Below are 14086 nucleotides of genomic sequence, written 5' to 3' on the forward strand. Positions count from 1 at the left end.
AGGAGAAGCCATAGAGCCACATCTGAAAGTGGCACACCTAAATTTGCCCTGGCACTGCAGCTCTTCAGAAATGCCCTCTCAGGCCAATGTGTGACGGCACGTCAGGAGCAAGGAAATGTTTCTGCAGAGCACAGTCCTGCCATGTTCTGCCTCATTAGTTCAACACCAGCCTATAGCAGCTTCCATAGACTCAGTGGAAGACAGCCTCTACCCATGGGCTTATAAAATCCAAAAGGACACTACACAAAAGGAAAGGAGGATGCAGAGGGAAGGCGGGGGGGGTAATGTAAGTAGTCCTTTTGCAGAGCTGGCAGGGTGGATCTCCTCTGTCATCCCTCTCCTAGCTGGCACGGTACATTCCTCAGCACATAAACATTTCAAATTCCAGGTTGTTCGTTAGACAGCAAATCCCATTTTTAGCAGTAGCAGAGACTGGCGGTGGGCATATTCCTCTGCAGCCCAGAACATACCTCTTTCCCACTCTTGTACCTTCCTTTGTCTCTGACCTGCTTGAACACATGGCCAGGTTGAGTCTTCCAATGTCATTGAGCAAGCTGTCTTTTCTTTTTGCAGTTCGCCAGTTTCTTCAGAGCGGCCTTGATCCCAACCTTTACAATGAAGATGGCCTCACTGCATTGCACCAGGTGAGTTAAAGTCTGCTTTCCATCTGCCATTGTCTGTGCCTCAGCTAGAAAATAGATCACAAGCTAAGCATGAGTCAACAGTTTGATGGCAGCGTCTTTAAAAGACAGTATAATCAATGATAGTGTTATGTCTAGATAAGCGTTTCCTGAACTTAGGTCCTCCAGATGTTTTGGACTTCAGCTCCCAGAATTCCTGACTGCTGGTCAAGATGGCAAAGGCCTGTTACAGACTGCCAAAATAAAGCTGCTTCGGGTCTCTTTGGAGGTATGCTGTGTATATGATGCATGCATCCTAAGAATCCGGAAGCTGCACCAAGCTGCACTCTAGTCCTTAGGACTGGAGCGTGGCTTTGGTGTGACCTCCGGACTCTTAGGACCCATGCAACAACATACCTCCAAAGAGACCCGAAGCAGCTTTATTTTGGCAGTCTGTAACAGGCCTAAGGCTCCTGGAAGTCGAGGTCTTGGAGGACTAAAGTTTGGGAATTACTGATCTAGATCGAGGAAAGTAATAGTATCACTGTGAAGTCAAAGACTTTCATGGCCGGCATCCATAGTTTTTTGTGGAGTTTTTGGACCATGAGACCGTGTTCTAGAAGAGTTTATTCCTGATGTTTCACCAGCATCTCTGGCTGGCATCTTCAGAGAATGCTGGCATGGAAGAGACTGGGGTATATATACTGTTGGTTGAGGGGAAGCGATTTCCATGTTAATCTGTGTATTGTTCTGTTGTGGAATGGCAAGGTCTAAAGGGTGTCCATTTACCTAATGATTCGTTGTCTGCTGGGAATCCCCCGATCCTGGGTGGCTTGCATTTGCATTTGCTGGGTCCTTATTTTGGTGTTTTTCAGGACTGTTAGCCAAGCTTTGTTTACTTTAAGAGTTTCTTCTTTCCTGTTGAAGTTGTCCAGGTGTTTATGGATTTCAATGGCTTCCCCGTGCATTCTGACCTGACAGTTGTTAGCATGGTCCAGAATTTCAGTGTTTTCAAACAGCATTTTTATGCCCAGAATGGTTTATAACATGTTCTGCTACTGATCACCCAGAAAAATCACAAGGGCCATCCAGTCCAACCCCTTGTCATGCAGGAAATCACAATCAAAGCATGGCAGGGTGTTGGACTGGATGGCCTTTGGGGTCTCTTCCAACTCTTCGATTCGATGAAACTCTTTCAATAATGCACAGGCTGCTGAATTTAGAGGATTTGCAGCATTTGGGAAGAAACCCACTTGCCCCTTGCTGATGATGATAGTGGTGCTTTTCTCCTGATCCCTTAGTCTCATTTGCTCCAGTGCTTACTGTTTATTGGGCGGGGATCAGTTTTTGGGTCCAGTGCCAGCCTTTTCCTGTCTTTGCCCTAATCAGTAGGGTTGATGCAGCTAATCTTGGCCCTTGGCTCCTTCCTGCCCTGCTGGCTGTATTTAACCCACCTTGCAGTGTTCAACCCATCCTGCCTCCTCCTTAGTTTGGAGAATGCAGCAGCCTCAGAGTAAGCCCCTCAAATCTTTCTGCTGATGATCTGTGTCCCCTGCTAAGCCTTTAATCCTGGCTGCTTCCCCCTATTTCCAGAAGGAAGGTGGGGCACTGGGGGATAACATTCTGCAAGGTGATAAAACCCCTCCTCTCCAGAGCAACCTGCCAGACTGATTCCAGCCCTTTTCCAGTCCTTGACTCTCAGTAGTGGCATTTCTGTCAGGGGTACATATTGTAAGTTTAACAACGTTTTGGATGATTCCTTTCTTGAATGAAAAGGAAAAATTAGGATGTGGGGGCAGGAGGAAGAATCTAGCAAGTGCAACTCCTTTGAGGCTGGTTTACTTTGGCATCAGCATTTGTGGGCATCATAAGCAGTAGCTCATGGCTTTAATGTCACTCCATCATCACAGCTGAAGATTTGGGTTAGAATCATAGCGATGGAAGGGATTCAAAGGGCCATCCAGTCCAACCCCATTCTGCTATGCAGGAAGACACAGTCCAAGCACTCCAGATAGATGGCCACTCAGCCTCTGTTGAAAGACCTCCAAGGATGAAAAGTTCACCACTTTCCAAGATGGTCTATTCCACTCTCAAACATCTCTTACCAGTAAAGAAATTCATAATAACATTTAGGTCAGATGAGATTGGGCATGTTCAGAGTGCTATGGCCATAGGTAGAATGTCTTTTCTTGTCATTTTTCTGTCCACTGATTTGTGTTATGCTCTCTGGAGCAGCAGAAAACAAGCTCACTACCCTTTCCACATGTTAGCAGCCCTTCAGATGTGGATATCAGGAAAGCCCATGCTCACGTAAATTGGTCTCAAAGGTACTGCTAACTTCCCGGCCCCATTTCCCTTTAATGCTGAAACAGACCCACACAGCTAACTGCCTCTTAGAAAACTCTTTACAGGGAAAGAAACTGATGCTAGGTGTGGCTGCATCTTAGATGAAGAGACATGGCTGCCAATCAGAGTTGGTGCACTGGCCCAGATGGACTAAGGGCCCCATTTCCTTTGTTCCTGTGCAAAAGGTCCTACATTCAGTCTCTGGCATCTCCAGGGGGTTGGACTGGATGGCCCTTGTGGTCTCTTCCCACTTGGATTCTGTGATTCTAGGGAGGGGGAAATCTTGCCTGGAACCCTGGAGTGGTCCAGCTACCAGGAGTAGAATAATAGAATCCTAGTTGGAAGAGACTCCCAAGGGCCATCCAGTCCAACTCCATCCTGCCATGTAGGAGCTCACATTCAAAGCACCCTAATAGATGGCTATCCAGCCTCTGTTTAAAAACTTCCAAAGAAGAAGACTCCACCACTCTCTGAGGCAGCAGCATCTTCCACTGTCAAACAGTGGAAAGGAGTTTGACACTAAGAAACCTAAAGAATTTCCAGTAAATGGAATTCTTGGCAGTCCTTGCTGTCTGAAATTTGTAGGCTCAGTTGGCTGGGGAGGCAGAGGTGATCTTCCACTCACTGAAGGCTTTGATAGCTCATAAGCAACCTTTGAATTGTTCTGCATGCAAGCTAACTAATTGTATTCCAGGTTTCCCTTAAAGGCCTGAGCTTCCTTCTTGACCTCTTCAAGTGTTTGCTGGCTTTCCTTGTATTCACAACAAATAGTCTTGTGGCACCTTAAAGACTAACAAAGGGCTTGTGGCATAAACCCAAAAAGTTAGAAAGAAAGAGGGTGGAAGGAAGAGGGGGAGAGATGCTTGGTGAAGTGAGCCTGGTGGTACAGATTGTAAACTGTGATGTTGAAGAGAACTGAAATGGACATCAGATATTCAAGGAAGTGAGAAATCAGCTGCTGAAAGACGTCTTGAGTGAAATGCATGGGAGCCCTCCCAGAGCTTGACAAGCAGTGGAAGAAAGCAGAGCTCCACACACGAGCTACACATGGTTGTACTAGGATCTTGGCCACCTTTGGAACTTGCATCCAAAGCCAAGGCTGAGGAATGCTGGAGGCTGAAGTCCAAAAATATCTGGAGGGCTGTGTGATCCATCAGGGCCTCCATTTGTTTTAATTCTGCCCTGTACGTGCACTCCAACTCTGATTCTTGTTGACCATTGCCCATGATAGCTGGTGATTATGAGAGTTGTAGAAGATTCAGGGCCCGAACTGACAGGCCAAAATAAAGCTGCTTCGTGTCACTTTGAAAGTATGCTGTTTAAATTATGCATGCGTCTTAAGAGGCTGGAGTGCAGAATTTAGCGCAGCTTCTGGCCTCTTAAGATGCATGTGTCATTTTAAACAGCATATCTCCAAAGTGACCCGAAGCAGCTTTATTTTGGCCTGTCTGTTCAGTCCCTAAGTTAGAGAAAGATTGCTGGCAGGGTGTACAGACCGACATCTTTGACCGGCATCAGGGTAGAGTGGGGGCATGGCATCTGCACAATGCACGTCCCAACTCCATCCCCATGCCAGCGTGACACCGCGTGCCACACCACACAGCAGCCGGCTTTTCTGTGGTCCTCTGGTGCTGCGTCCTGATGACACAGCGCCAAACGAGCACAGAAAAGCCGCAGTGCCAGCAGCTATGGCACCCTTTCCACAGCACAGAGAGGAGCCGCTTTTTGCAGCTCCTTTTTGCACCGCAGAAAGGCCAGATCAGGGCCACGGCGTGCAGTTGCCGTGGCCCTGATCTGGCACTAAAAGGGGCGGTCTGTACAGCCCCTGAGTTAGAGAACTTCTGGACTTACAGATGACGGTCCCACTGCTGCCCTTCTGGACCTTGCATTCATTCTGCCTTTTTTAGGGTGTGTGTTTCTCTCTCTCTCCCGCAGTGTTGCATTGATGACTATGAGGATATTGTGCTGCTGCTTCTGGAAGCTGGGGCCGACGTCAACGCCTGCGACAGTGAACTCTGGACCCCCCTGCATGCCGCTGCCACCTGTGGGCACCTGCACTTGGTGGAGCTGCTCATTGCAAAGTAAGTGGGGCTTCTGTGTGTCAGATACTGGGCCTAGCCCCACAACTTGTGGGCTTGTCTTCACCACTGAAAAACACCATACTCACCCTGAAGCTTGTGTTGACAGTCCTGATGATGCACAGCTACTTCTGGACAGGATCTGTGTTTTTCTATCCTTAACCCAACTTTGCTCCAAACTTTCCTGGTGTTTCCCAGAAACTCTGGAATTTGGGGAAGTGGGATATAAATAAATTTTATTATTATTGTTTATTATTGGAGTGACCTCAGATTCTTCTGGTGTGTGAGCAGCTGGACTCGGTCTGATTCATCCCAATTCAGTTGTCCATACACCAAGAACCATCTCGTCCCCCTTCCCTGCTCTGAGTAGCACAGAGAAAATTGATGGCCTGTTTTCAGAGCAGCCACTGCCATTCCTTTGAGGCAGGAGCCCCATATAAAGCCTGCTTGGTGCGCTGCTACTTCTGCTAAGGTCAGAAATGGCTGCCTGGACTCTTAGTTGATCACTGATCAAGACAGCCATTTCTGACCTGAGCAGAAGCAGTGGTGTGCCGTACTGGCTCCTGCCCATGAGGAAATGGTGGCAGCATCTCCAAAAACCGGGGGGTGGGGGGGTCCAGCGGGGCTGATGTGGTCTAGCCCAGGTGCACAACAATGTGGCATCTCACTGGATTCAGCCCAATGCTTGTCAACACCATCTTGGTCATTCAGAGGCCAGTCCAGGACATAATGCTCCAGATTGGCCCCAGATTAAGTAGCTTGGCTGGTTGTTTTACATGGAAGGTGGGGAAAAGTTTATGTTTTTGAAGTAAAACACCCCCCCCCCAAATCCTACCTGCTGGCTGCACCCTTGAGAAAGGGGGAAAAGGGGGGCCTGCCAGTGCCATGATCCAAGGTTATGTCTGCCACACTTCAGATAAAATGCTATCATTGTTTTGTGCCTTCAAGGCAACCCCCTGGTCCAGGATTTTCTAGGCCACATTTCCTCCTAGGAAGTTTGCCCCTGCCTTCTTCTGAGGCTGAGAAAGTGTGATTTGCCCTAGGTCGCTCAGTGGGTCTCCAGAGCTGAGTGGGCTCCCAGAGTCCAAGGCCAATGCTCAAACCATGGTCAGACATTGACTCCATAATTATGCTTGAGCGAATCCTGGGGAGAAGTTTGTGGTCATTACAAGCCTTCGTGTAAACTCCAACTAGGTAGTCTTTGGGGACCCTTTCAGCTGTCTAATTCTGAGCCTCCTGGGCAAACAAAACTAGGATAGATGGCCAGATGGTCCAGCATAGGACTTCAAATGGCCTGGTCAGTAGCCAATCCAGGATTTGGGATTTGGGACTGGAAGCATGCAGGTCCCTGTCTCAGAACTACACCTTCTTCTCATGGGGCTGGGAGTAGCTCACCTTCTCTGACCCTAGTTGAGGCACCCCAGGAAAGCCCCCCTGCCTCCCAGCTGCTATGGGAGTTGAAGTGCCCCTTGCCCTTCCCCTCAGAGGTGGCATCATTAGCAGGCTCCTCACCTCACCTGAAATCGAGGTCATGTGCTCCAGCTCTGGTGTAATTGCTTTGGGACCAGCTTGTAGGGTTGTAAATATTTAACGGGGTTGCATTGTTGGCCGAGTAACTCTATCGGCGAAGCTGTGGCTGCCTGCAGGGATCTCCGGTAAGTAAGGCTTCAGCCTGGCTGGTGGGAGAATTACTTTGAAAAACCCTGTAGAAATCTTCACCTTTTCCCAATGGTGATGAGTTCCCACGTCCTGCGCATGAATGGCTCCACTTGCTCATTTCCATTGCCTCTTCTGTCTCGTGCTTCACTCTCTGACATTGAGTGGAGGAAGGTTTGAACAGTAGGAAGCTGAGGACAGATACGTGAGCATTATGACAGGGGGTAGGAATGATGGAAGAATGCTATTCTGGAAACTAGGAGGCAGATTTAAATAGAAAAGAAGTTTTCCTTTACACCAGGACTGGGCATCTATCTGTGCAGGGGGCGGGAGCCATTTTCTCACCATGCTCCCACCTGGCACGCCTCACCTGTCAGCACACCCAAGCCATTTTGTCTGGTTTTCAGCATTTGCAGAGGGAGGCTTTGAAGGTTCAGGAGAGGCAAACATGCTGTGGTTTGGACACATTTGGGGCAGTTGGGGAGCAAAAATTCACCCCAAAATCAGCCTGATGTATGCATGTTTGTTTTTTAAATTAGTCTGAGGACTTCAGGGAGCTGCACTTGGGTTACACCAGCCTATAACCTGTGGAACTCATGAACACAGGATATTGCAGTGGCTGCTTAATGAAGCAGCTTGAGGAAAGAATGAAAATATGGACGACGGTGCTCTTAGTGGTGGCTGGCTCAAGATCCTAATACCCAGAAGTGCAGGAAACCTCAGGACAGAAATCTTCCAAACGCCAGAGAAGAGTGGACCTTGCCCCTACTCACACTCTCCGCTCTGGTAGCCAAAGCTTCCTCTCTCAACCCAGGATTTTCTCTGCCCCGTCCCGGATCCGTCCCTTCTCTCTTGCTGCCCCTCATTCCTGGAACCTTCTTCCTCTGCATGCATGGCTCATCACTTCCCTAACCAGCTTTAAGGCTGAGCTGAAAACCATATTGTTTAGGGAAACGTTCTCAGGGAATTTGTGATTATCATCTGGCTGTCTGATAATGTTTGATGTGATGTGATTTGCTTTTATATTTGATGTTTTTAATTTGTCTTTTCTTTTCTACATGGTAATTTTATCTATTCCTTTATTTAATTGTTATTATCTTAGAGTGTACGCCTTGGGCAGGCTTTTATATACTCCTTAATTTTACCGACTTTGTACAGCGCTGTGTATAATTACAGCGCTTTAGAAATAAAGTTTAATAATAATAATAATAATATTTCTACAGTGTAGATGCACCTCAAGTGACAGAAAGTCTTGCTTTAGAGTCATCCGGTGAGTCTACAGTGTAGCTGAGATCTGAACCCAGGACTTCTAGTTTGTACTCTTTGCTTTCCTATCAATCTTTCTATCTGTCTGTCTAGATATAGGGCAGGATAGACATATTTGGATAGATAAGACAGACAGACAGAATATTTCTATCCTGCCCTATATCTGAGGATCTCAGGGTGGCCTACAATACTGTCAATTTTAACAATTCAAAACAATTTAAAACAGCATGAATAATTTAAATAGGCTGAAAAACTAATATTAAACAACCTGGCAAGTTAAAACCAGTTAAGGTCATTTAAAGCCATAGCACATGTGCATAACAGATTTGGATAAAACCAGTTAGATCCTGATGCATTCCGTAAGGTGAGGTGCTTTAACTTGGCACCAGAATGACCCCAGTGTGGGCACCAGTTGGGCTTCAAAGGGGAAGCTATTGCATAACTGGGGTGCTACAGCAGAGAAAACCCTTCCATGTACCAGGACAGTATCTCTCCTAGGTCTCATTGGGAGAAGTACCCAGAAGCATTTTCTTTTTCCAGGTGGCAAGGGGAGGCTGGCATCCCTCCCCAAGGCTCAGCATCTCTTTTCTTCCGTAGCATGCTTTCCTGACTTCATTTTGTGGTCCCAAGCAAGACTCCTCTTCCCAAAAGGATGCTGAGCCCTTGTGGAGGAGGGAGTGTGATGCTGGGAGGGGGCAAGATACAATTTGAGCCACTTTCCCCTGGCGCATGAGGTGTGGGAGGCAGGAAGGAGGAAACCGTAGCTGCACCGACAACACCCACGGAGCATGTGTGCCGTGAGCACCGTTGGCTCCTCTCAAACAAAAATAACTCCTTGTATCTATTACAGTCAGTAGCAGCACCCAGCAGCCTGAGTTGGACGTGGACAAGTGTCCACAAAGGGAAGACTGAGTGCAAGTTTCCTCACTTCTTCTCCATACCAATACACACACCCTTTTCCTTTTCAGAGGCGCCAACCTGCTGGCCGTCAACTCGGATGGGAATATGCCATACGACCTCTGTGAGGACGACGCTACCTTGGACTACATCGAGACAGCCATGGCCGAACAAGGTAGGTTTTCACCCTGAGGTCCAGGGTCTTCCGGTGCGAATGGGGTTATCTGTGGCTTGACCCTCCTTGCCTTCCTGGTGTGGATCTGGCATTGCGAGAGCAATGGACTCACCGGCAATTTTCCACATCCTCCTGGCCAGAATCCTTCAACACAGCCATGGGAGGAGGGCCCAAAGGCCATCTAATCCAGCCCAGATCCTGATGCCCAAGGAATCAAGAGCGCTCCCCTTGTGTCCTGTAAACGGGTCTTTTCCAAGTCAGGCTTTGGTTTGTGAGTCTGCTTTACTTTAAACAGTAAGGATATAAAGATAACCTCAAGTTCCCTCTGGCATCATCTTTCCAGTGGTGACAACTCATCCATATGTAAGGCATAAAGGCAAAAGCAGGCTTCCATTGCCCAGCTACTGGAAGCAGGTAATGGCTCCGAACATCACTCAATGAATTTTACATGCCAGCAGATTTGACTGTTTTACAAGAAAAAAGCTCCTCTGGCTGCACTGTTGTATTTTACCATTTGCCTTTAAATGGGTTTAGTTCTATTGCCAGTTTAATACTACAAATTACTTGGGACCAGAAGTGTTTTGGAGTAAGGAATCTTTCAGATTTTGGCATATCGGCATAGACATAACAAGATATTTTGGAGATGGGAGCCGAGTCTGAACATGAAATTAATTTATGTTTCCTGTACACCTTGTATACACAAGGTCATTTTATACACAAGATTTTAAATAATTGTGTGCATGAAACAAAGTTTGTGTATGATGCTGAACCATCAGAAAGCAAAGGTGTCACTGTCTCAGCCACCCATGTGGACAGTTTTGCATTTTGGAATAATTTGGATTCGGATTTCTGGATAAGGGAGATTCAACCTGTATTTTAAACATACATGTCCCCATTACAGTTTTAGCTACATGTGTTTTTACTTGTAATTATATTTATCCTACAAGCTGGCTTACCTTTTGGTAAGGGCAGGGTATAAATGAAATGATAGCTTGCTAGATAAGCTAGCTAGGCAGGCACTTTACCCATGTCTTTCTGGGCTTCTAAAGGGGTTTTGCTTACTTGAAGCTTCAACTTAAAGCAGATGCCTTTATAAATTTGCTCTCCCTCTGTTATAACAGAATTGCATAAGGTCTTTTGCAACAGTAGCTGCTTCATTTAAGCAGCAATTTAACCCCTCTATTCTCCTCTTTGTGATTTTCCTGCCAGGAATGGTGCCCACCCTGAGCTCTGTGTGGATTTGGGGAATCCTCAGCATGCAAAATTATCTCCCCTCCCTCGGCTATCATGGGTGGGTGGGGATGGTTACCTGCCTGGATATTCTATATCTTATTTATTCCTTTAGGTGGTAATAATAATAATAATAATAATAATAATAATAATAATAATAATAATAATAATAATATTTCCCGCCTCTCCCACGGATCGAGGCGGGATTACATCAATAAAACTGCATACACATACAAATAGATCAATAAGATACTGCTATATAATACATAACTACAGTCAGTAGAATAATAAAATTACTATTAATTTAAAAAAACTATTTTCTCATCTAGTCATTCAGTTCTAAAACTTCAATAATCCAACAATCATAACTAGAAGTGGAGACATAGATTTTTCAGTCCGGCAGACCCTATATAGGATCGTGTGCCTAGGCTCGCCAGAAGAGATCTGTCGTAAGTGCCTTCTTAAAGGCATCTAGAGTAGTAATAAGACGGATCCATTCCGGTAAGTTGTTCCATGACTGAGGAGCCGCAGTGTACGCTCTTTGGGAAGTTGTTTTTAATCTAGTCCTGTAGTAGTCTTCCCAGGTGTTCTGAGAGTGTGGGGCGGATTATGTAGGGAGAGGCATTCCCACAAGGAACCTGGGCCCAAGCCATGTAGGGCATTAAAGGTAATAACCAACACCTTGTATTGCACCCAGAAGCTAATCGGCAGCCCATGAAAAGATTTTAACACTAGTGTTATATGGTCAAACCTAGATGTTCCGGTGACTAATCTGGCTGCTGCATTTTCAACCAATTGAAGCTTCCAAACTTGGTACAAGGGCAGTCCCATGAAGAGCGCATTACAGAAATCTATTTATACATCTTAGATGGGTTTGCAAAAAAAGACTGTAGAACTATTTAAAAGACAAAACAAAATTCCTCATTACAAGAACATAAAAATGTTTTCCTTGAAGCAGTAGAAGGGTGTGATACTTTAAATTCTCCTGCTTATTCAGATTTCCATGAAAGTGTGGAAATTCCTCACTGTAATGGCTCTTGTTGAGAAATAAGAATAAGAACTCTGTTGCAGCCTCTTTTTGCTGCCTCAGGCCCCTTACAGACGGGCATGAAAGTATGTGCTGAGCACGTACTATGGTTAGAAAGGGGCGTCCCTTCCCGACGCCCCTAACCCTAGTACGTGCTCAGCACGTACAAAATGGTGGCCCCCGTTCCACACAGGGGCCACCATTACAACGTCACAACCGCATCGCCTCTAAATGGGGCGGCGCGGTTGTGATGTAGTGGGGCCATGCGAGGGCACCTAGAGCGCCCTTTCTGCAGCCCCGGAAGGAGCTCCATTTCGGAGCTCCTTCCAGGTTTGCGTCGCTGGGCACAGCCTTTACAGGGCTGCGCCCAGCAACGCAAAGGAGAAAGGGGCCAAGCGGCCCCTTTCTCCTCCTCCCCGCCACTATCGGGTGTCCTCAGGGCTTGAAACCCCAAGGACACCCCTTTCCAGGCCGCAGGGAAGTGGCCTTTTGCAGCTTCCCCGCGGCCTGGAAAGCGGTGGATTGGGGCCTCAGAGGCTGCCGTTGTGGCAGCTGAGGCCCCGATACACTGGGGAAAGGAGCGCCTACAGGCCGCCCCAAAGGGGCGGTCTGTAACGCGCCTCAGTTGCCCAGTTGTGTCCCATCTGGCTCTGTACAAAAATACAACAGCAGAGCAGGCAGGCAGTCCTGCCAAAGGTATCCAACCTAAATGTAATTAAAATATGCATGTACAGGGGAAGAAAGGCATTGATACACACTTATGCATATTACATACACACACACGTTGTTAATTGCCATGAAGTCAGCTTTGACTTCTGGCAATCCTGCAAAGGAGAGATCTCCAAGACACTTTGAATTAACAGCTCTGCTGAAGGTTCTGCAGTTCTCTCTTTCTCTGTTATAAACATACAAAACAGATTTCAAAAATGGATTGTTCAAATGCATATAGTCTGAATGTGCAACTCCATAATGGTAAAATTAAACTGAAATTTTGAAAGCATTGGAACATCCCCAAAGTTTCAAACTGATCCATTACCGGAGAAATAAGCTATCTTAGCTTCTCCTCCTGCCTCTGGCAGCTGCCTTGGGCCCTGGATTCTCAGAGGAAAGCCAGTTTCTGAGCAGCTGCCGATTTGCAGCCCAGGATTTCCATTTGGCACCTCTGGTCCTGCAACAAGGGAGAGGAGCAGTGTACTGAAGGTGCATCCTTGGGCCACAGGATCTGCATTGCAGGCAGGTGCAGTGGCAGCCCTTCACAGATGCCATTCCGGTGGCATCAGACAGGGATGGTGCCCATTTGCCCTTTGATTTTTTAAGTAAATTGCAATGTACCCTCCCATTCCCTGCTGTGTTGATGCTGCAGAAGCTGTCTGGAGCTTGAAGTCCCCTTCTTCCCCTTCCGCATCCTTCTCCCTCTGAACTCCTGCTGCGTATGCCAGTCGTGATTGTGGTGTTCCTTGCTAATAAATAAAATACAGTCAATATAGGTGAAAGAGCAGCCAGCTCAGGTCTTGTAGCACCTTCAAGGTGAAGAGTTTTAGCTTGTGGCCAAAGCTTTTGAGGACTGGCACTCACATCATCAGAGGCACAACATGTTAACAGTCCCCTGTGAGATGGATAGATATGTGCATGCACCATGGATGTGGCAGAAAACATACGTGGATGTAAAGGTATGAAACAGGAAAGAGCCAGTGCACATGCTGTGCCTTTTCATTGTGGTTTATTTCAAATTCTCTGTCTTATAAACAGGAGAGTATTAAAATTAATCAGGAAAACTTTCAGCATCCAAAATGGCTGTCCCAAGGAAGAGCATTCCAGAAGGTGGGAGTCACAACAGAAAAGACCCTGCTTTGATTAGCTGCCTGTTATTCATCAAATGTAGAGAGGAGATGACTATCTTGAGAGGATGTAGAGAGGAGCATGCCAGGAGGTCTTAGTTCAATCCTAAACAGCATAGACTAGAACCATAGAATCCAGGAGTTAGAAGAGACCTTAAGGGCCATTCAGGCCAACCGTTTGCCATACAGGAACTCACAATCAAAGCATCTCCAACTGATGGCCATCCAGCCTCTATTTAAAGACATCCAAAGAAGGAAAAGTGATTCCACCTCAACCTTAGGAGAAACTTCCTGACAGTGGAATACACTGCCTTGAAGACTGTGATGGAGTCTCCTTCTTTGGAGGTCTTTGAACAGAGACTGGATGGCCATCTGTTGGGGGTGCTTTCATTGGGAGTTCCTGCATGGCAGATTGGAGGTGGACTGGATGGCCCTTGAGGTCTCTTCCAACTCTATGATTCTGTGATTCTCAAAGTTTCTCAGGGGGTGCAGTTCCCTATATAAAACCCCTTGTTTTGGCAAAAAGGAACATTTCCTTAAAAAAAATTCATGGATGAGGCAGCTCAAAGGGATCCAGGGATTAAGTGTGGAGAATGTCCCCCCCCCCCATGCCATCTAGGCTTGATGGCCCTGTGGCCCAAGCGATGGGAAGAAGGGAGGGATTGCCCTTCCATCCTCAGTTGGAAGGAGGCTCGGTCAGAAAGGCCCCCATTCAAAGCCAAGGGCCCCCACTCCATCCCCCAAGACGGTCATTGTATTGGGGAGCTTTCTGCACTCATCGAGCTCTCACCTCCCTCTTCCCAGGCATCACTCAGGAGACCATTGAGGAGGCCCGTTCGACGGTGGAGCGTGCCATGGTGAATGACATCCGCCGGCTGGTTAAGGAAGGAGTCGATCTGAATACACCACTGGACCACAGCGCTACCCTGGTAAGATGGACGCCAAGCACCTGG

The 14086-nt window shown here is 47.1% G+C and overlaps 1 protein-coding gene across 2 annotated transcripts in view; it reads left to right on the top strand.

The window, feature by feature from the left end:
* Positions 1–14086, top strand: part of PPP1R16A (protein phosphatase 1 regulatory subunit 16A) — a 79038-nt gene that overhangs the window by 49393 nt on the left and 15559 nt on the right. For both annotated transcript variants that reach the window (XM_089518156.1, XM_089518157.1), the window contains exons 3-6: positions 574–644; positions 4902–5047; positions 8935–9038; positions 13938–14062. In XM_089518156.1, the coding sequence (XP_089374282.1) occupies positions 574–644; positions 4902–5047; positions 8935–9038; positions 13938–14062 (446 nt within the window). The remainder of the gene's footprint in view (positions 1–573; positions 645–4901; positions 5048–8934; positions 9039–13937; positions 14063–14086) is intronic.

The sequence above is a fragment of the Sceloporus occidentalis genome, unplaced genomic scaffold (genome assembly GCF_023333645.1).
Source record: "Sceloporus occidentalis isolate IW3139 unplaced genomic scaffold, rSceOcc1.0.p SCAF_3, whole genome shotgun sequence".
Lineage (NCBI taxonomy): Eukaryota > Metazoa > Chordata > Lepidosauria > Squamata > Phrynosomatidae > Sceloporus > Sceloporus occidentalis.